The following is a 24,552-nucleotide window of genomic DNA, read 5'->3' as shown; positions in this document are numbered from 1 at the left end:
CTCTCAAGAGTATGGGCTCCCCAATTACAATTTTCAGGGATGATCCTGACCTATTCATATTTTATGACTTGAAAATTAAACTTACTTTGGAATCACATGTATAAAATTCTGCTACATGTAGTAAAGTATTTTAAAATAATTTGTCAACATTGCTACAAATAGTTGAAATTTTTTTTAAATTTATGATATACATGGATAACAGCTATTTCACTAAACAGCAATGTATGCAAAAATCAATAATCATAAAATGATGTTCTGATATAGATATATCAATAGCCTATTGTTTAAATAATTGGAATCATCAATCACACTGTAAGAGTTGGGCAATCTGTAGTACAGTAAACCATTTTTTGAGACATAAAATAAGTCTAAGAATATTAAATTAAGTAACAAAGCAACTTGGCAACAACTAATTTTTTGAACGTGTTCTTCACTTCTTTGTTCCTAAGGCTATAGATCAATGGGTTCAGCATGGGAATCACCACTGTATAAAACACAGAAGCCACTTTAATTATAAGCTGAGAAGTTTTAGCATTAGGGACACAGAAAAGGAAAAGGACAGTTCCATGGAAGATGGTGATGGCAGTCAGGTGGGAGGCACAGGTGGAGAAGGTATTCTGGCGCCCACTTGCAGAAGGTATCTTCATAACAGTAATGAAAATGAGTATATATGACATGAGAATAATCATCAGGCTGCTCACCTCATTGAATACCACAATAATAAAACATAGCATCTGAGTGATATAGGGGTCTGAGCAGGAGACAGAAATAATTACAGAGTGGTCACAGATAAAATTATTTATAATGCTAGACTTACAATAGGACAGTGTAAGAAGAAAATATGTGAGTGTCAGGGAACACACTACACCCCATGTGTAAGACCCACCTACCAGAAGAGCACAAAGCTTCTGAGACATAATAGTGGTATAGAGCAAAGGGTTGCAAACAGCCACAAAACGGTCATAGGCCATCGCTGCCAGCATGAAAGTTTCTGTCACTGCAAAACTGCAAGTGAAACAAAATTGTGTGATGCAGCCTGAGAAAGAGATGGTTCTGTCTTCCACAACCAAGTTCTCCAACAGTTTCGGTGTAACTACAGTGGAATAACAGAAATCTACAAAGGACAAGTGACTCAGGAAAAAGTACATGATTGTGTGGAGTTTTGAGTTGACCTTGATGATGATTATCATGCCCAAATTCCCCACCACAGTGACTGTGTAGATGGACGAGAAAACCAGAAAGAGTAGAATCTGATATTCTGGGTATTCTGAAAAACCCAGGAGAATAAAAGTGAGTATGCTGCTTTGATTTCCTTCAGATAACATCACGATTCCTGTTGGATAAAATAAAACAAAAAGTTATTTCTGAAAGCAGACTGAAGACAGAAATGAGACACAGAGAGAGGAAAGAGGCTTCAAGTGTTTCTGTGAAGAGTGACACAGAAGAGTGGTTCTCAAAGTGCAGTCCCCAAACAGCAGCAGCAGCACCACCTGGTACTTCTAATGATTCCAGATTCTCCAGCCTCATCATCAGACTTCTAAATCTAAAATTCTGGGATGAGGCCCACAATTTGTGGTTTATCCTGGCCTCCAAGTGATTTTGATGCATGCTAAAGAGTGAGAACCAATGGTTTGGAAAATATATAGTAATCATGCTATTGTTGAAAATCCACACTTTTCAGTATTGTTAATATACAACTGAAATATAAAGTTATGTTACAAAATAAATTATAAAGAATAAAGGCAAGAGAGGCAGAACAGAAGCACAGAGAACTTTGTCATCTTTCTAAGAACGACACTAAAGGTCACAAAGATGAATTAACACTGCAGTTGGTGGTACACAAACTTTAGCAATATTTTTTTTTCATTTTCCATATTTTTGAGGCATAATACAGAATTAAATAACCATAGAGTTTAAGAGTTGGAATAAACCTCAAAATGTACCTGATCCATGCATTCCATCTAATGTTTCAGAGTTTGCAGCAGAATGTCATCTGTGAGATATTTCTATACTCTCCATTAAAGCCGCCATCAGTGAGCAGTGCCTCCTGATGTATTTTTATGTCTTTTAATTACATTCTGTTTAACTTTTATTCTTTTATTACATAAAGTAATTCAATTAAATTTTTATGAACTATTTATTAATGAACTTCAGGTCACCACTCCTGATGTACACACATATATGCAATATATATATATATATACACATATATATATACACACACACATACATATATATATAAATATATATATATATATCTCCATCCTAAAGTCACCAACAATATTTTCATACCAAATATGATCTATGATACAATGAAATCTGTAAAATGAAAATTGTCCATTTCTAAACCAATAAAAAAAATCCCTCTTTTATGATGAGGCAAATTTCGGAAAGATAAGGAAATGAGAGGAGTAAGGACATAAAAAGAATGGCCTCGCAATGAGTAAAGACTAAATTAAGATATAGACTTGAGGGTGCAGCAAACGCATGTATAATTCTTCCATCTTCTCGGCCTTACTTGGAACAATTGCCAGGATCCAAACTTAGCCCAAGAGTTTCTACCTTTATACGCACTACAAGCAACCCCAGAAACAGCATTTATCAGGAGCATATGTCCAGTAGCAAGTGGACCTGGGTGGATACACTTTAGACATTCACTGTTGTTCACACTTTTAGTAAATGACTTCCCATTCAACATTTTATCCCATTAGTAAAGCCTGTTACTACTGCTCTGGTTACTTGGCACACTTACTAAGTAAATAACATAAAGACATTAAGAAAAACCAGTGGTACTTTAGCTCTGGTAATTTCAAATAAATTTCTAACACCAATGGTTAGAATTAGACTTATACTCAATTACAAAGAAAGAAAAAGAAAAAGAAAAAGAAAACAGACCTGGGGGTGATCAGCATCAACAAATATCTCATTTTCGGCAACTTTTCTAAATTCTTCCTCACTGATATAACTCTTGCCAGCTTCTATAATAAAAACTCAATTTTAGTAAACTTTTCATGCGTTGTTGGTGAGAAGTAAAATGTCTCTGTCCATGAAAATAGACCTGCATAATTTTTAGAGTACTCTATATGAGCTGGACGTCCACGTTTTCCGCCTGAATTGAAGGATACCAAAAGACAAATGAACTAACCTGAAACCATAATTGCTTGATTAATTTACTGATAATTTCTTTTTATAATTAATGAATCTCCAGCAGTTTTCTTCTCAGTAATCAAACATTTCTCAAGATAGCAACAGGCTTGAGATTGGCAACAAAAGCAGCAGTACATTTCAATGAGTGTGCCTGAAAAACAGCATTTTATTTTCAGGACATAAGAAATCTCAGAGAGTGCAAGGAAAAAACTGAAGGCTGGATGCACAGTCCTAACTCTGCTAAACTCTGGGTCTTATACCTGCCCCCATGACTATGGAGCTATAGACCCCATGGAATTATAATTGTAGTATCCCTCAGTGGACTTCAAAACATAATTAGTTGAAACACTGTGTTTGATGTCATTGTGATAGATATATTTTTCTTAAATCATTAGGGATAATTACATCACCACATCTATTACATTAACTGCTGTTAGTTATGGAATTATTGAAATAATATATGTTCATTGAAGATAACATTACTGACAGTTTGAAAATAAGATAAGAAGAACTAATCATAAGTAAGTGGTATTTACTGCATTTTAAATTTTGCATTGACATTTATAGTGGAGAAACCTGGCAAACACTACCTTAAGCAAAAGATAAAGGTTACCATCACCAGTAATATGATGTAGACATCACATACCCCTGATACGATGTGTTGAGAAAGGCATATCACCTTGACATACTTACCCAGAAACCCATAATCTCAGCTTATATCAATTACCAAAATATTACTCAGAAGCATACAGAATGCCTCCTCCCAGTAAGCAGTTCTGAAGGGTAACATCTATTGAGACACATTACTATAGTCTAATTTTGCTTGTGTATAAACATTACTTTGATGTTTGCCTTTTCTTGCTTAACCTTATGGTTGTGAAATTTCATGATGTCTTTCTGAGTAAGGGTAGCTAAGGATTTTTTTTCTCATTCTCTATAGCACTTAGTTGAATTAATACAACAGGAATATTTGTATTTGATGCACATATTGGTTATTTTCAGTTTGAGGCAATTAGAAATAGTGTTGCTCTGAACATTTTTGTCTCTTTGATGCAAATATGTTTCTATTGAGTACATACCAAGGAAAGGAATAATGAGTTTATACTTCCAAAGAGGTTTCCAAAGGTTTTGATCAACTTTACACTCATACTCAGCACTTGTAAAATTTGTTAAGTCCACATCCTTGCCAACACTTGATTTTATCAATTTAAATTCCTTTTTAAGTTTGTTCATTAAATGTTGCTTTGTCTCCCTTGGATTTGTCACCCCACTTACCCTGGGTGATGGAGCCACAAAGGATTACTCAAAGCCAATCTCTTCTGAGCAGTGGGAAGCCCCAAAGTGGTTAACTTCCCCAGAAACCTCAAGCAAGATGCATCCCTTCCTTGCAAAAGTAATCCCCATTTGGTGTTCTCTTCCTACATTTGTTTTCCAGACCAGGAAGTTACAGGAAGAGAACATAGGTGGAGTTATGGTTTAATAATATAGGCTGGTAACTTTCAGTGAAACAAGCCAGATGTCATTCCAGTAAGGCAATTAAGTCTTCCTATCAACAAAAGTTTGATCTTAGCAAACATTCTCTTCTCACAGCTATTTCTCAGTATCTTTACATCTCAATCAGTAATTTGTCTGTCTTTGAGCCAGCAACCTTGCTGTGCTACAAATCTTTATCTTACAACAGAGGCTTATAGCCTGAGGAAAATTTCCTGTCTTTTGCAAGGTCAATATTTGAGACTGCAAGGCTTTGGAAAACCAGGCCCTGTGAAGTACATTTGCTTTACAGTATATTCCACAATTAGATTGTTTGCTAGTATTTCTTGGGTATTTTTTGTAGTTTATAGTTAATATGAGCTCTTTTATATAATAGTTATTACATGCAAGTCTTATACATGTTCCAATGATCTTTTGCAGTCTTTCCTAGGTTGATTTCCTTAGTAGCAGTCACAAAAACAAAGATTTAGATGCCAGTAATTTATTGGGAAGAAGATTTTAGTAAGCACCAGTAGCTAATTTGAAAAGACAGCATTGAAGAATAGTTTTTTGTTTGTTTGGTTTTGTTTGTTTGTTTGTTTGTTTGTTTGTTTTTTAGGACAACTGGGTTTTAGTCCCACAAGAAACCTTGGAAAGACTCTATAAAACCTAGCTCTAGCTTGTCCCATAAAGATTTGAGGAAGTTGGGTTATTTATGTACCCTCTGCAGTGAATCATTGGTTGAGACCCACTTCTGAAGGTAACATCCTGGCAATTTCAAGTTGTCCTATGCGTGTACTAAGCACATCCCTACTACCAGGAAAAAAGGCCTCTAGATAGAATGTCAGTGGTATTTTCATAAAAAAAAAAAAAAAAAAAAAAAAAAAACTGTAGAAATAAAATAAAATAAAAAAATAAGAAGACAAAAGAAATTAATGGAGTAAATAGCAAACACAAAATAGAAGAGATATACAATTCCAAAATGGTTCTTTGAGAAAGCAAAGTTGATTAAAGTCTCATATATTTAATTAATGTGGAAAAAAACAGAAATAAGGCAAAAATATACACTTTAAGCATCGAAAGAGAGAATTATTTTAGACTCTGCCAATTTTAGAAGAAGAATATTATGAAAAATATCATGCCAACAACTTTGAAAAATTCAGTATGATGGATGAATTCTAAAATAAAAATGAATCAATAAAACAGAAAATAATGAATTTAGATCATAATTTTCCTACCAATATTAAAGAATGTGAATTCATAATTGAAAACCTTTCTGTGACATGAAAAACTTTTCTATTTTTCCTGTGAATTCTAATGTAGTGGCTGGATTCCTTGTCCTTCCTTTGTTAAAATCCTTGTTTTTATATTTGTTTTAATTGTATTAGCTAATATCTGCCTGTATGTAAGAAGAATCTGGAGTTTGTTAAGGGTTAAACAGCTAAGAAGCAGCTTCTGAGCTCTGTAGCTCTGTTTTTACAAGCCTGTCAGTTTTATTTTTAGCTTTCCTGGGTTAGTAGACTGGACAGAACCACAGCTTACCAGCAATTTCCGGCACAGATGAGAGATGAGGCTGCCTTTTGCTGAAGAAGATCCCTACTCAAAACCTTGTACCCACTTTTTAGAAGTAGTCTTTCTCCTTAACCACACATCCTGTTTATGTGCCCTGCTGTGAAGCGTTGGGCCAGCTGTGACCAGCCCCTTATCCAAATCCACAGGCCCAGTTAACCGCCTGTTAAAAGATCCCTGATTTAGGGAACCCTGCCTGGATACAGACAAGGAGCTGATAGAAATGCTGGTTTGCTTGCTTGTTTGAAAGGGTATATAAGTCAAGTTTACCCTACATTCTGGGCTCAGGGCTTTGGAATTCTAATCCCCCTAAGTCAGCCAGTTTAATAAATCATCTGACTTCTCCTTCTCTCTGAGTGACTGCATTTTCTTGGTGACATCCTTTCATAACACTAATACTATGCATAATTTTTCTCTAGGTTGAATAAAAGGAGGCACTTCCAAGTTCATTTTCAGAGGCTAGTAGACATTGTATTTATTTATTTTATTGAAACATAATTGATTGTACATATACAGTTTTGAATATCAATACCTATGTGCAAAATGTGAAGCCTGATCAGGATAATCAGTATATTCAATATTATACAGTGTAATCACTTTTGTGTGTATTTATCAATTTATCACTAACCCCTCAACACTCCTTTACACCTCTAGTAACCTCAGCTCTGTCCTCTCCATTTGAAAGTTCAGTGTATTATTGTGATTGTTCTTTCTTTCTTATTTAAAAGTTATTTATTATTTTATTATTTATGTGTATTATTTTACCTTCCACTTATGAGTGAGGACATGTGGTATTTCTCTTTCTGTGCCTGGTTTATTTCACTTTACATAATTTTCTATAAGTTCATCCAGGGTTGCTGTGAATGTCAGAATTCCATTCTCCTTATGGCACAGCAGTATTCCGTTGTGTATATATACCATGTTTTCCTTATCCTTAAGTCATCTGTCAATGGACATTTATGTTGGTTCCAACTCTTGGCTACTGTAAATAGAGCTATTATAAACATGGAAGTATAAGTATCCCTTAGACAAAAAAAAATTCCATTCTATTGAGTATATATCCAGCAGCAGTATTGTTGGTTCATAAGGCAGTTCTATATATAGTTCATAAGGAAATTCTATATACAGTTGTTTGAGGAACCTTTATATTGTTTTCCAAAATGGCTGCACTAATTTACAGTCCAACCAACACTGTAGGAGGATTCCCTTTCTAAGCACCCTCATCAACATTTATTGTTCTCTTTTTGATAATGGTTTACTAGGGAGAGATGATGTCTCAGCATCAAATCAATGGATTTGATTTGCATTTCCCTGATGCTTTATGATTTTGAGCATTTTTTATGTCCCCCAGCCATTCACGTATCTTCCTTTGAGAAATGCCTATTCAGCACCTTTGTGCATTTTTTAATTAGGTTACTTGTTTTACTATTAAGTTGTTTGAGTTTCTTGTATATCCTGGATATTAATCCCTTGTCAATATTTTCTCCCATTATGTATGTTGTCTTTTTGCTGTGTTAATTATTTCCTTTGCTGTGCAGATTTTTAGTTTGTTATAATCCCATTTGTTCATTCTTTCTTTTTTTGCCTATATTTTGGGAGTCTTATTTATAAAAGACTCTGCCCAATCCTACTTCCTGAATTGTTTCCCCTATGTTTTCGCTTAGATGTATTAAAGTTTCAAGTCTTATTTTTAAGTATTCAATCACTTTGATTTGATTTTGGCATATGGCAATAAGTATTGGTCTGTTTCCATTCTTCTACATATGGAAGTCCAGTTTTCCCAGCATCATTTATTGAAGAAGCTGTCCTTTCCTTGGTGTATATTCTTGGTGCCTTTGCCAAAGATCAGTTGACTGTAAGTATGTGGGTTGATTTCTGTGTTCTCTATTCTCTTCCATTGGTCCAAATGTCTGCTTTTATGACAGTACCATGCTGTTTTGGTTACTATAGCTTTGGAGTACAATTTGAAGTAAAGTAGTATAATGCCTCTGTTTTTTGTTTGTTTGTTTTCTATTTTTGTGAAGAATGTCATTGGAATTTTGATGAGTATTGGATTGTATCCGTAAATTGCTTTGGGTAGTATGGACATTTTCACAATGTTAACTTTTCCAATCCATGAATATGGAATGTCTTTCCATGTTTTTGTGTCCTCTTTAATTTCTTTCAGCAGTATTTTGTAGTTCTTGTTGTACTGATCTTTCACCTACTTGGTTAAATTGATCCCTGGCTATTTTATTTTTTGGTTAAGTATTGTCAGTGGACTCGCTTTTGTGATTTCTTTTTTCTAATTGGTTGTTGCAGTATAAAAACGCTACTGATTTTTGTGTGTTGATTCTGTATCCTACAATTTCAATGAAATCATTCATCAGCTCTAAGAGATTTTTGCAAAATCTTTGGGTTTTTCTCTATATAGGATCATGTCTTCTGCAAAAAGGGACAGTATGACTTCACCTATTCCAATCTGGATGCCCTTTACTTCTATCTCTTGCCTGATTGCCCTGGCTAGTACTTCTAGTTCTATGGCAAATAGGAGTGGTGAGTGTGGAATTCCTTGTTTCATTCCTGTTCTTAAAGGAAAATATTTCAGCTTTTCCCCATTTGGGATGACACTGGCAGTAAGTTTGTCATAGATGGCTTTTATTGTGTTGAGATATTTTCCTTCTATACCTAATTTGCTCACTCTTTTTCACAAAAGGATGTGGAATTTGTCAAATGCTTTCTGTGAGTATATTGAGATGATCACAAGGTTTTTGCCATCTTGCATTCTGGAATGAATCCCACTCAAACATAGTTAATTTTTTTATGTTCTGCTTGCTGATATTTTGTTGAGGATTTTTGGGTGTGTGTTCATCAAAGATATTGGCCTGTAGTTTTCTTTTATTGATGCATCTTTGTTTGGTTTGGGTATCGGGGTTATGCTGGCCTCAAAAAATGAGTTTGAAAGAATTGCTTTCTTTCAATTTTTTGGAATAATTTAAAGAGAATTGGTATTAATTCCTCCATAAAGTTTTGGCATAATTTAGCAACAATGCCATCTGTTCTTGGAATTTTCTTTTGTGGGAAACTGCTGATTACTGCTTCAATCTCGTTGCTCATTACTGGTCTGTTCAGGTTTTCTATTTCTTCTTCACTCAGTCTTGGTAATTAGTGTATGTCCAGAAATTTGTATATTTTCTCCAGGTTTTTGTTGGTGTGTAGTTATTTATAATAGTCTCTAATGATTCTTTGTATTTCTGTGATAACAGTTGTAATGTCTCCTGTTTCATTTCTTATTTTTGTTATTTGGGTCCTCTGCTTTCTTTTTTTAGTTAGCCTAGTTAAATGTTTGTCTATTTTATTTATTTTATGAAAAAACCTTTATGTTTTATTGGTCTTTTGTATCATTTTTTGGCTCTCTATTTCATTCCATTCTGTTTTGATTTTATTTATTTATATCTGTCCACTTTTCATACTGGATTGTTCTTATTTTTCTAGTTACTTGCAATGTAGCTTTAAGTTGTTTATTTGAATTTCTTCTGTTCTTTTGATGTAAACATTTATTGCAGTTAACTTTCCTCTTAGTATTGTTTTTTCAGTATCCCACAGGTTTTGGCATGATGGGTCTTTATTTTCATTAGTTTCATTAAATTTTTGATTTCCTCTTTAGTTTCTCTATGGGTCTATAGGTCATTTTGGACCTGTTATAGTATGTATCTAGTTTCCATAGTTTTGCTGGTTATTGATTTTTAGTTTTAATCCATTGTGATATGGAAAGATACTTTTTGTATCTTTTTGGTATCAATTTTATAAAATTTTTGAGACTTGATTTGTGACCTCACGTGTGGTCTATCCTGAAGAATGTTCCATGTGTTAATGAGAAGAGTGTATATTCTGTACTTAACGGTTGAAATGTTCTGTAGATATCTGCCAAGCCCAATTAATCTAATGTGAGGTTTAAATCCTGTGTTTCTCTGTTGATTTGGAGCCAAAATGATTTGTCCAATGTTGAGAAAGGGGTGTTCAGGTCCCCAACTATATGATCTAGGGGTCTATCACTTTCTTTATGTCTCACATGGTTTGCTTTATATATCTTGGTGTTCTGGTTTGGGGTGCATATATATTTGTGAGTGCTATGACTTCTTGATGTACAGATCACTTTATCCTTATATAATGGCTCTCTTTATCTCCTTTTATGGTTTTTGGTTTAAAGTCTATTTCATCAGATATAAGAATACATATTCCTGAAAAAATAAATAAATAAATCTATCCAATAAAAACTATACCAAACATTTTCAATATGATGTATAAATGATTCTGTGTAAAATCAGAAAGTCAAGGATCCCCACTTTTAATAACCTTACCAAAATTATACTGAAGTTCCTAGCTTAACCAAGGCAAGAAAAATAATAAAAAATAATAATATTTAAATCCACACAAAAATGCTATATTTAAATAGAGTATGTAATATAACTGTTGATAATACAAAATAATACGCAAAGTATTATAAAATTAATAAGAAATTTTAAAAGAATATACAAAAATATCTCTATCACCTCTCAAAAAAAATAACTCCTCAGGAGTTGTTCATTAGATATCAAAACTTATTGATTATAGCTGTTTCCAAGTATAAAACAAATAGAAACATAAATACAGTCTAGATATTGATCCATACAGATATGGAAACTGACTTTATGAAAAATTAAACACCATAGAGAAATTTTTCATAATGTGAGTTTTCAATAAATATTGTTGGGACAAATATGAATTCATTCATTAACATACAAAATAAGCTTTTCATCATAGCGCAGATAAAATTAATTCCAGGTCTATAATAGAAATGAATGTAAAAAGACAAAGTAAAATCTAGAATACAAAGAAAATGAATATAACACGAAAGAATAAACAATGTATGGAATTTAGGATAATATAGTACATAAAATATGAGACTTCATTAGTTTGGAGGAAAGAAATATTTCTTAAATAAGATATTGAAAGCACTTCACAATATAAAGAAACAATTTAATGAATTGTGCTTCAACAAAAATTAGAAAATCTTTTTGTACCTAAACAAATAATCAAGACAGTGAAAAGATAAATCACAACCAGAAGAAAATTTGATACAACTATGACTAAATAAAGTGTATACAGAAAGATTTACTTTGTATGAATTTCATGTAGAAACAACATTAAAATTTATACTCTCAGAATTTGTACTTAGAGGGTTACAGCTGAATAGGAAAATATTCTTTAATAACACAATCTCTATAATGGATTTTACTCCTACTGGTGTAGCTAGTCATAGTGACTAAGAAAGTTTTATGGGCAATTTGTGAAGTGCTGATAATGTTCTATCTTTTCTCTCTCAGAGAAAGTATCATAGAGCATTATTACTGGAAAGTACTTATCAAAGTAGATGTCGTATTTCATGATAAGAGACAGAGCAACAGAGAGAGAAACAGAGAGAGAGAGAGAGAAGTGTAATATTTAATAGTATTAATGGTAATATATTCACAGGCTCTAAGTGTTAGAATATGGACATCTTTCAGGGCCATTATTTAGCCTACTACATTCTGGGAGGAATGTAAACACAATTTTCTTTCTCATTGTTTTTCTCTTTTACCTACAGGTGATGTTTACGGCATACTCAATTTAATAATTATGGATATATAAATTACCTGAATAATTTTTCTGAATAATTTTTATCGCATTATTAGAAGAAAAAAATTAATAACCATCAATGCAATATATAAAGCATATCTTAAATACTATCAAGGTTTGTGTGTGTTACTATGTGTGTATATGTGATTACATGGAGTGAGAAAGTATTTTGGGTGTAAATTAATTTCCTGACGGTCTCTTTCACATCTTCTTCTAAGGCTGCAGATAAGGTGATTTAGCACAGGGATCACAATAGTGTAAAACACAGGACTTACTTTAATAAGAATTTTAGGAGTTGGTACACAGTAGAGAAGGAGGAGAACAATGTGGAAAATAATGATGGCAATGAGATGTGAGGCACAGGTGGAGAAGGCTTTCTAAAGTCCACCAGCAGAAGGCATCTTGATGACAGTGACAGCTATGAAGACATAGGAAGGGAGGGTGATCAGGAGGCTACAAGCCTCATTCAATGTAGAAACGACTAACATCACATCTGGATGAAATAGGTGTTAGAGCAGAATAAAGAGAGAATGGCAGAATATTCACAACAATAGTGCTGTATGATGTTATGTCCACAGTGGGCCAGTTCCAAAAGAGAATATGTGAGTGTCAAGGAACAGAGTCCACCCCATGTGTAAGTTCCAGCTACCAGGAGAATACAGAGCTTAGGAGACATAGCAACTGTGTAGAGCAGGGGGTTACAAACAGCTACAAATCGGTCATAGGCCATCACTGCTAATATGAATATTTCCACAATCACAAAAGTGCAGGAAAACAAAAATTGTATTATGTATCCTTTGAAGGAGATAGTTCTGTCTTTCACAACTAAGATTTCTAGTAGTTTGGGTGTGACTACACTGGAATAACAAAAATCCAAAAAGGACAGATGGCCGAGGAAAAAGTACATGGGTGTCTGAAGTTTAGGATTGAGCCTTATGACCCCAATCATACCCAGGTTCCCCACTACAGTGACAGTGTAGATGGCCAAGAACACCAGGAAGAGAGGTGCCTGGAGGTGTGGGAACTCTGAGAAGTCCAAGAGAACAAAAGTGGCTCCAGCACTCTCATTTCCCTCAGTCATCATCACGGATCCTGTTGGAGGAAATCAGAGAGTTCATTCTGAGCATCCAGACATAACAGAGACAGTAGGTATGAGGGAATGGGGAGGGCTCCTGATGAGAAACCATTCCTGTTTTTATGGAATCTTTGTTTTATGGAATATGCTTTTATGTTTTACCTTTTTTCTGCTTCATTTGAATCTTTCTTTGGCCACTTAGTATTTGAAAATGGAATATTTTCTTTACCAGTCACTGTCTCATTTCCTCATCTATACAACAAGAAATGTGGCTGTTTCATAACATTTTTTAAAAGTATAAACATATATGTGTATACAAAATGCTTAAAAGATTTCTTCATTTTATTAAAGATTTAATAAGTATGACCTACCACTATGAATTTCACTAAAATTCAATTACATGAAAAGGAAGACTAAAAAAAATAGAAGAATAACAGGGAAACATATCTTAGTTCATGACAATTAGACATGACTCAACAGAGCCTTCCATTGGGGACATTAATAGTGTGTTTTTGTGCTGGTATTTCATATTTTAAGATAGTGAGGAGAAAAGAGTAGTAGTAAGTTTCCTCATTTAAAGTATACTTAGCTGTCACTCCCAATTCTGTATGACTATTTCTATGTTACCTTTTCTAGGAATATCCTACAGGTAGTAGGAAATGGTACAAATAGTGAACAGGAAGTGGAAAACTTAATCAGAGGCATGCTGAAAATGGAACTTTCTTTCCCAATTCCCTTCTAACTTTTCCATTTGTCTTAGATAAAAATTTCCACCAAGATTTGAATCCATCAACACAAAATCTTTAATTTCCCCTTTTTTCTATGGCTTTGTCACCAGAAGTCAGATATGTTTTATAGACATATTTACTAAACTCTACTTTTATTCAATTAATTAAATTTTGAAAATCATGTCCCCAAAATGTAACTTTTTATAAAAATTGTTATAGATTATAATTAGACAGGAGGAGTTTTATTCAAATTATATGCCACTAAATGTACCAAGAAAATTATATTGATTCTCATTAATTAAAAAAAATCATAGCACAGAGTGACAGATTTAGAAACTAAATTTAGATAATATGTTGTGTATTTTAAAACTAACAGCATGACCCTGTGGAATCACACCTTAGAGAATCTTGACTGGGGGATTGCAATGATCTATAAACAAGATAATTGGAAGAAATTCCCTTCTTACTAATTTATAACGTCATTAATTTTTGATCATTTAATCATATGGGAAGGTGCTGGTCTTAGAAAAATAACTATAACAATCAACAACAATTTTTTACTACCATGCATGCATAAAATGTATATGTAACTTGATGTCTTTCTTCAATGCAGGAAAATTTTAAGAGATTATTTCTTCAAATATTACTTCTTTTTTTTTTTTTTTTTTGCCATCAACTTCTGGGTCTCCAATCAAATATATCTTAGCTCAAGTATTGTATCTTCTATCACTCTGACCTCATGTTTTTCCATTTCTTGTTTTACTTCATTTTATTCTATTTTCTCCTCTGATATATATTTCATTACACTATTTCTCTTTTCAACTGTGTTTTATCTGCTACTAAAACTTTCAATTATATTATTAATTTCATTTAACATACTTTTAAATAATATTTTTATTTAGTTATTTTATTTAATTACCCTGGTACATTTTCATGATTCCCAGTTCTCTGTAAATTTTTATTTTAATTTTTTAAAAATTTGTCTTCTTAATCATAGGGTGTATAGTTGATTTACAATATGCATGCAACAAATCCTAATTTTTAGTCACTGTAATTTGTTTCACCTCATATTCCTTATATTTCCCTGTCTTTTAATGTGCTTTATCAATTTTGATTATGTATTAGATATCACCTTCAAAAACTCATGAATTGAGGTCTTCAATAATTTGATCTTCATCATGATAGTATTGTTATATGTTTCCAATAGGCATTTAGAACACAAGCAGTCTAGTACAACCTTCATCCAATTTCCAGGATTAAAATTTCCAAGCCACTTAGGTAAGTAACATCTCAGTTTCAGACTGACAGTGTTAGGGTTTATCTCCTGGTCACTGTGAACCCATGACTTTTTGTCCGGAGTCTGAATCCACATTAAGGAATGTTTTCTCTGAGTCTTCAACTTTGAGTATCCTTAAATTTGACCTTTACCTGTGGACACAGGGGGAATAAAAAGTGTAGCTCAGCCTTTTAGCAAATGGCTCTAGAAAAAAGTAATCAAATGTACCTCAAACATCTCATTGGAATTTTCGCTTATCTATGAACTTCACCTACTATAATTTTGCTTGAAATATATAAAACATTTTTTTAACTGCCTTTATCTGGTAACTGATTCTCATGTAGATTATCACAAAGTACTGTCTCAGTAAGAAGTACAGCAAAGTCTGTTACTCAGGGCAATAGAAATCTGATCTCGGAATGTTCCTCTTGATAACATGACCACAGTCCCCACTGCAAAAGAACAGCTCAGAGCCTTTCTTGTCTTAGTTATGTGTGTAGGTGTCTGAGTGCTTTCTGACTCATCTCAAATTGCATATACATGAATGAAACAGTAGGAGTCAGGATTTCTTCTAGACACCAACCATACCACTGTGTAGAACTTTAAGATTCCAGAGAACGTCATAGATGTTTCTTAGCATATACCTTAACTATCAGTAATAATACTACTTTTCACCTCAAAATGTATCCTTTCAGCTATTAGAAAAATGGCATTTTTCCATTGTTTAATCCACTAAGTAGATGTGGATATCATTTATTGATATGAAGACTGGTAGGAGGGACAAGTTTATTGTGAGAATGGGTGATTGAAAAGTACATTTTACTATCCTTGGTCTTTGCACCACTCAGTAATGGAAAAATGCAGTTAGAAGTACATTGAATTTTTTCTTGATACTCAGAATTATTTCAACACCTTTCAAATATATTCCATTGATATTCAAAAAATGAGTGACACATACAGTTTATAGTAATATTTTCAGCATCTGCTTGCTTAAAGTCTGACAGTTTTTCATAATTAAATTCCAAATCCTCATTTGATTTGAAATAAAGTTTTAAGTTGAAACAAAATGTTGTGTTTTAGATAACTTATTGAATCATAAGAGTTGGTTATGAAATGAGAATGGATCAGGTCAAGAAAGTCATCAACTGTGATTAGTCTTTAATCTTTGGTTTGACACTTTTCTATAATAAAATATGACTGATGTTCTCAACCTAGTAAACATTAAAATATGTTCCAATTCAATAATCATAAATATGTATGTATGTATGTATGTATGTATGTATGTATGTATGTATGTATGTATATATATTTAAATGAAAGCTAAACTATCGCCAATAATGTATAGGAAAATCTGAACACATTTTGAACAGAAATGTGTATACACATTTAATCAATTTGTATTAAGTAAGATTGCAGGTTGGAGTTGATTAATCTCCTGAGTGTCATTTTTGCATCTTTGTTCCTATGGATTTAGAAAAGGAAATTCAGAATGGGGATCACAACTCTAAACAACACAGTGGCCAGTTTGATCAGGAGCCATGAGCTTTTGTAGTTGGGCACACAGTAGAGAAGGGGGATGATCTCATGGAAAATGGTGACAGCAGTGAGGTGCAATGCATAGGTGGAGAAGACTTTTTTTATATTAAACAGAAATAAACCACCAGTTATTTCTCAATGAGTAAACCAACAAAAAAAATGGTACTAAAAAAGTAACAAAAACAACCAAACACCCTTTTTTATGTGACAACTTTATATTTGGTGGCCTTGGATAAATGAAAGAGCATTTACTTGTGGCTAAACAGGTTTTGTCATTGACTTAAAAAGTGCTGGCACAGTCCAGTGTGGGACTAGTCCTTCAATTGAGACAGGATCATTCTGTCACCGAAGAACAATTTCAATCTAAGTGCAAGAGGATTTATCAGTGATATTTTTGGAGAAATGTTAATCAAAGGGGGAAATGTGTAAGCTGTCAGAATCATAATATAGTCACTTGTGTCAAACTATAACAAGAAAATAAAGCCAAGAAGTTAAGAAGGGAGGGCCCTCACACACATGCCTATGATAAAGGGTTCTCACGCACATATGCCTGTAAGAAAGACCTTCATCAAGGGCTTTTAAAACTGGAGCTTGCTGCATGAATCAAAAGGACAGATATCCAAATGCACAAGAACACTTCCCTGACATACTGTCTTCACTAATAAACTGGTGTCAACCCCTGTGATAAGCCCCTGTAATCAATGTTCTCTTTGTTTAAAAACAAATTATCTGTACATTTCCCCTTTGCCTTTAAAAGCATTTCTTTGCCTCAACCTCTTTGGATAAGCCTATAGTGTCCATAGCCCTCATATCCCAAATTGGCAAATCCTCTGTGCACTCCCCAATAAACCTATTATCTTTGGACTATGTTTCTGTTGTTTATTTATGTTGAAGTATTTTTAACCCATTTAACACTCCACAAAAGATAGCATAAAGAAAATTTTCCAGAAGTCTAAGCTCATTACCAGTAACAAAGACTGACTATTTTCTATAGGTCCAATATAATCTGATTCTTGAAGTAATATACAGTTATTTGTATTATAATTTGCTATATGTAGTTTGCAGTATATACACTAAACATTTTAATATCTAATTATGCAAAATGCAAATATATTAAGATACGCAGTTTATCTGCATATTACCTGTACAAAAGAGCATATATATATGTAAATATGTGTAATTATCAATCTACCTACAAAAAGGAGATGAAGACAGACAATTGGTGATCATAAAATTTCAGATACCAAGTTGGTCATAAAGTGACATAATACCAAGTTTTTTTATCATCAATTTCTATATTAAAATTGTTTATGATGAATTAAATGTAATGATCTTTGATTTGATAATACATTTATCTAATGTGTTTTAAAATACAACTTTAAAAAAAGTATCCCACATTCTACTCTCCCTCACTCTATCGGTTTTTCCACCTAAGGTAACCACTGCCACCTCTTTCTTTCTTTGTTTATTTGAATCCTCAAGAAAGAGAAATGAATTTACATGCTCATCACAATAGGAACATACATAGTTACTTCTATAAATGGTATCCAGATTACAACTGTGTGGTTCTTGCTCAATTTTTATGCAACATTCTATTTTGGAGATATTAAATATAAAAAAATAAATAAGTATTTATAAATAATGCCCTAAAATTTTAATGGTTATATGGTATATATTTTTTCAAAATACCATGGTTTATTACCAAACACATATCAAGCGGCACTTTGGTGGCTCCAGTCTTTTGTTATTAAAAATAATGCTTCAAGGATATCCACATTTGTATATTCAGAATTGCTTTACAAAATATCGGTATACATTCTCAGAAGTAGTATTTCTGGGTCATAAACTACATTTTCTTTGGATGGTGGTTACTAAATTACTCTCTAAAATGATTACAACAATCTGCCTTCTCACCAGCAAGTATGAGAATCCTTGAAGATTCACATCACAGAACCCCTTTAAAGAAAAACTTGTCATGCCAGCTGTCAACTCCTTCAAAATCGGCCTCCTCACCATGGAGCCACCATGTCCACTTGACTGGGTACGCATGAATATAAATTCCTGCTCCAAGGGGGTCATTTCAGATACACCTTAGGTGTGACGAATCTCCCCACAGTACAGGGGAGGCTTTGCTTGATTTATCACAGCCTAAATCAGCCCTGTTTTCAACTCAGTTTCCACTCACCACAAAACAAATACAGAAGTCTAAATAAAATGATGTAGATGATTTTATTAATGTGAAAAAAAATCTATCCTCAGAAAACCTACAACAAACATTTTCAATATGAAATGTAAATGATTTCCCTGTAAAATCAGAAAGTCAAGGATGCCCACATTTACTAGGTTAATTTAATATTATATTGAAGTTTCTAGCTATTTAAACAAAGCAAGAAAAATAATTAGAAGGAATAATATTGGAAAGAATAAGATAACCATATTTAATCAGAGAGTATGTAATATACATGTTGAAAATACAAAAAAGTGTACAAATAAATTATAAAATTAGTCAGAGATTTTGTTAGAGTTGACAGAAGAAAAATAAATATAAAAATTTACTGTACTAAAATCTAACACCACATGTTTTCCAATGGACACGAGAAATAGCATTGAAAATGTCATGCATTCAGTCATTTATTTAATAAAATATGTGAACAATTTTTACAGAAAGGCATACAATAAAACTTTTATTATAAAAATTGAACTAAATCTAAGTTAAGAGAAAAAGACATAGTAAGCTCATGATTTAGAAGACTTGGTGATACAAACTTGACATTTCATTTAAAATGTATTTATAAATTCACTGCAATGCTAGCATGAATGCAAATAGGTATGATGGTAAAATTTGTTTGGAGAGGTGAATTCCCCAAAATATCCCAATTACACTCTAAGAACAATAACAAATTTTCAGGAGTTGCCCTACTGTATATCAAAACTTATTAGTTATAGGAGCTTCTGGCTATAAAACATGTAGAATCATACATAGAGCCTAGACATTGACTGATATGTATATAAATACTGACTTTATGAAAATTATAACACTGAAGAAAAGGGTATGATGGAGTAACTATGTAATAAATATTGTTGAGACAAATATATATTTGTAATTTAAAATAAAAAGTAGGCCTAATCTCATATTATACCAAAAATTAATTCTAAAATTATAAAAAAAGAAATGTAGGAATCAATATAAAAAGACAAACTAAAATTTAGAATACAAGATAAAGGAAAGGAAAGTATGATATAAAAGACAGATAACGTATAGAATTTGGGGCAATATAGAACGTAAATTGTGAGACTATATCTTCCTTATTTTGGAGGAAAGAAATATTTCTTAAATAGAATATTAAAAACACTTCACTGTATAAATGGAAAATTTGATGAGCGGTGCTTCATTAAAAATCAGAAAAACTGTTCACCTAAATGCAACATCAAGACAGTAAAAAACAAATCACAATGGGGAGAAGATTTAACACATACATGACATAATGGAATATATACTCTATTATTCAATTTATATAAATTTCAAATAGATTGAAAATTAAAATTTATACTTTCAGAACATATACTTAGGGGTTGCAGCTCAAAAGGATAAATGTTCTGAATAACACAATCCCCACAATGAATTTGTGCTGGATGGCCATAGTGAACATAAAAGGACTTATGGACAATTCGTAAAATGCTGATAATGTTCTGTCTTTTCTTCTTTGGAAAAACTAGCAGAGTATTATTATTCAAAAATTCATATATAAGTGGTTGTCATAATTCAAATGACAGAGAGAGAGTGATGAGAAGTGAAGGGTAGCATGCAAGGGTAAGATATTTACAGGTTTTGAAGATTAGAATATGGAAACCTTAAAGGATCATTATTTTAGCCTACTACATTATGGGAGAAACATAAACAGAATTTTCTTTCTTTTTTTCTTTTACTGACAGCTGATGGTTAAAGCATAGTGAGATTTAATAATTATGTATATATATATATATATATAAAATAATACACTGAATCAATTTTATCCCATTATTTGAAGAATAAATAACCATCTATGCAATGCATGAAGCAAATTTTAAAAAATAATTAGGAACCTGTGTGTTTCTGTGTTTCTGTGTGTGTGTTCGTGCATGATTACTCTGAGTGAGAAAGCAATCTGGTGTGAATCAACTTCATGATGGTCTCCTTCACATCCTTATTTCTAAGGCTGTAAATAAGAGGATTTAGCATAGGGATCACAATGGAGTAAAACACAGTGGCTACTTTAATGAAGAGCCTTGAGCTTTTGGAGTTGGGCACACAGTAGAGAAGGAGGATGTCCCCGTGGAAAATGGTGATGGCAGTCAGGTGGGAGGTACAGGTGGAGAAGGCTTTCTTCCGAAGTCCACCAGTGGAAGGCATATTAGTGATAGTGACAACTATGAAGACATATGAAGTGAGGATGCTCAGGAGACTACAAACTTCACTGAATGTAGAAATGACTAACATCACCATCTGGCTGAAGTAGGTGTCAGAGCAGGATACAGAGAGAACAGCAGAATATTCACAGCCATAGTGATTTATGACGTTATGTCCACAATAGGATAGTTCCAAGAGAGAACATGTGACTGTCAAGGAACAGAGTCCACCCCATGTGTAAGTTCCAGCTACCAGGAGAGCACAGAGCTTAGGAGACATAGCAACTGTGTAGAGCAGGGGGTTACAAACAGCCACAAACCGGTCATAGGCCATCACTGCTAACATGAACATTTCCACAATCACAAATGTGCAGGCAAAGAAAAATTGTATTATGCATCCTTTGAAGGAGATAGTTCTGTCTTTCACAACTAAGATTTCTAGTAGTTTGGGTGTGACTACACTGGAATAACAAAAATCCAAAAAGGACAGATGGCCAAGGAAAAAGTACATGGGTGTCTGAAGTTTAGGATTGAACCTTATAACCCCAATCATACCCAGGTTCCCCACCACAGTAACAGTGTAGATGACCAAGAACACCAGGAAGAGGGGTGCCTGGAGGTGTGGGAACTCTGAGAAGCCTAAGAGGACAAAAGTGGCTCCAGCACTCTCGTTTACCTCAGTCATCATCACAGATCCTGTTGGAGGAAATCAGAGAGTTCATCCTGAGCAGCCGGATATGACAGACAAAGTAGGAATGAGGGAATGCAGATGGCTCCCAATGAGAAACACCACCGAGTAATATACAAAATATGCACTCATGTTTTATTTTTTTTGGCCTTTTTGCTGCCTCATTTTAATTTCCCTTGGGCCACTGACTTACTATTTGAACATGGAATATTTTCTTTACCCAGCAGTGACTAATTTTCTATTGCATAAAACAGGAAATGTGACTATCGCATAAAATACTTTTACAAATTGTACATATATGTGTGTATACTAATTGCTTGCAGTATTTCTGCCCCTTATTAAAAATTAAATAATTATAAACTAATATCTGAATTTCACATAAAATTCTAATACTTGTGAGAGAAAAATATGACAAATTAAAGAATAACAAGGAAAGATATTTTAGTTAACGGCAATAGGGCAGATTACAACTGAGATGACTCAACAGAGCCTGCCACTGGGGATTTAAACAGTGAGTTTCTATGCTGTTACTTCATATATGAAGACATGAGGGGAGAGTAGTGCCAGTAAGTATTCTCAGTTAGAGTGGTGCTGAGCTGTCACTCTCAATCCTGTATGAATATTTTAAAGTGTTAGCTTTTCTACAGATATCCTACAGGAAACAGGTAATTTTGCAAATTGATCAAAGGAAGTGGAAACCATTTTAAGAGGCATGATAAAACAAGCTTTCTGTCCCAATTCCCTTCCAAGTACCCTGGAAGACTGACATTCTTTAGATTCTATTTTAATGTGATGTCAAATCCTTACACATTTTTCAGAATGACCTTCTTACAAAAGTCTTGAAATCTAAACACTTCTGTCTGGATTTCCATAATAAATAATATCACTAAATATCCAGGCTCTTCACTACTCCTCCTTTCACTCACACCAACATTTTCAATCTTTCATGCACAAACTTGTTATTTTATAATGTAATGCCTTCGTCAAAATATCTCTTCTAACTCGAATTACCTCTTTCTGAATCAAAGTCTAAGAACACTTACCTTTTAATGACATATTCCAGGCAACACTCTTCTAGAAATCTTTGGTGATTTATCTGGACTTCAAAGTTATACTGCTCTGAATGTTTCCAACTACATGGCTTTAAAAATCACAATTGTTATACAAAGTCTGGCATATTTACCTACAGTCTTATGTTTTCAGTCTTCCCTTAAAAGATTCTCAAAATTTGAGAACAATTAATTAAATTACTTTAATATTCACTATAACTAAAGCTTATTAAAGTACATAAATGTGGTTCTGAGACAAATCCACACTAACTTTCTTAAAGATGTACAAAATAGAATTCAATGCCCTTTATTCCTATTCCCAAATAGTTATTTGTACACCACTGCACTACCACTAAGCTCACATAGGTATATCTATGCCAAAAATTTTATATTTTTCATTTTGGAATTTACCACATTGGAATTAAAATATAACACTTAGATTAACAAGTCACTGGTAATTAATCACTTGTTAGACTAACAAGGAATTCAGATATCCTTTGTAGACTTATTTACTAAAGGTTTCTTTGATTAGATTAATGAAATTTTTGAACATTATTTCTCAAAAATGTAATTTTTTATGAAAATTATTCTCCTTTATACTTAGGCAGCAAGAGTTTCATTTAAAGCACATGACACTACAGGTGCAAAGCAAATGACATTGTTTTCTCATTATAAAAAAAATCATCGACAGCATAGAGACCCTTTCAAGAGTGAGTAAGATTTGGAAACTATATTCAGGCATATTGTTTTATATTTTAAAACTAACTGCATGACCTTGAGGAATCAAGCCCTAGAGAACATTGACTGGAATTTGCAATGAGGTACAAGCCACACAATTTGAAAAAAAAAGTGCCTTCCTCCTAATTTAGAATGCAATTAATTTAAATTGTGTAATTATACAGGAAGGTTGAACATATTACTTGGTCTTTGAAAAATAACAATACCAATCAACCTAAAATTTGATTCATTATGTATTTATTAAAAACAGAAAACTTCCAAAATTCACAAAGAGAAATTTACAATCCTATTTCCAATACACCAACATAGTATGATTAGTGAGTAGAGCTTCTTCAATTTCTCTTAGCTTTCCTATTTTTGGACGTATGATTGTTTTTGCAAATAATGTACTCAGCATCATTTTGCATGTAGACCCGATACTGTGCCCTTGTCACTTACTATTTTATCTTATTTTTTAAAATTTAAACTCATATTGAATAGATATTTTTCACTGAAGCAAATGATAGATGAAATGAATAATACGGTGTATTAGTTTCCTGTTGCCTAAATTCCATAAGAAACTCTGTCAGAAGCTCTAGAGTTATGTATCCTTACAAATCTATGTCAATGTGAATATTTTTAGACAAATTCTCCCAAGCTATATTCTAAGAAAAATAGTAAAACTTTATTTTAGTTCTTGACCTCAACCCCCTGAAAATATTGTTTCACTATCTCATCTTCTGTTTTTGTTGGTAGGAAGTTACCTGTCAGTCAAATCGCCACTTTGAGGGTTAATTCGCATTTATATTTTTCTCTCCTTTTAATGTGTTTTTCTTATTGATTTTTTTGTGTTTTCTACAGTTTTCTATTATCATGCATGCATAAAAATGGATATGTAATAATGTTTTCCTTTATTTCAGGAAAATTTTCAACAATTATCCCTTCACATATTGCTGTTTCTTTATCTTCTTTTCCTATTAACGTCTCAGTCTCCAATTAAAAGCATGTTAGTCCAAGCACTGTATAATCTATGTCTCTTACTTTATATGGTTTTCCATTTTTTGTACTACTCCATTTTATTCTTTTTTTTTCCTGTGATAAATCTTTCAATATATTATTTCTCTCTTCAGCTCTGTTTACTGTGCTATTGAGACTATCATTTAAGTTCTTCTTTTCGTTTACTATATTTATAAAATAATATTTCTTTTTACTTTTCTTTTTTAAATCATCCTGCTAAATTATCATGGTCCCAATTCTCTTATGTTCTCTTTCCA

General features: G+C 33.0%; 1 protein-coding gene and 2 pseudogenes across 1 annotated transcript; all 3 read right to left on the bottom strand.

The window, feature by feature from the left end:
• Window positions 1-377: 377 nt before the first annotated feature.
• On the bottom strand, window positions 378-1,325 carry LOC134377289 (olfactory receptor 5D13-like). Its single transcript, XM_063095935.1, has one exon. It carries the CDS (start codon window positions 1,323-1,325, stop codon window positions 378-380), a length of 948 nt encoding a protein of 315 aa, XP_062952005.1.
• Window positions 1,326-12,200: 10,875 nt separating this feature from the next.
• Window positions 12,201-12,904, bottom strand: LOC134376569 (olfactory receptor 1165-like; annotated as a pseudogene).
• A 7,657-nt stretch (window positions 12,905-20,561) lies between these two features.
• LOC134376902 (olfactory receptor 1165-like) lies at window positions 20,562-21,546 on the bottom strand (annotated as a pseudogene).
• Between the last annotated feature and the right edge of the window lie 3,006 nt (window positions 21,547-24,552).

Source organism: Cynocephalus volans, chromosome 4 (assembly GCF_027409185.1).
Source record: "Cynocephalus volans isolate mCynVol1 chromosome 4, mCynVol1.pri, whole genome shotgun sequence".
In the NCBI taxonomy this organism is placed as follows: domain Eukaryota; kingdom Metazoa; phylum Chordata; class Mammalia; order Dermoptera; family Cynocephalidae; genus Cynocephalus; species Cynocephalus volans.
This window is presented reverse-complemented; position numbering and strand designations above follow the sequence as displayed.

Coding starts and splice junctions, on each gene's coding strand:
- LOC134377289 (XM_063095935.1), bottom strand. CDS start 1,325: ATGTTATCTGAAGGAAATCAAAGCAGCATACTCACTTTTATTCTCCTG.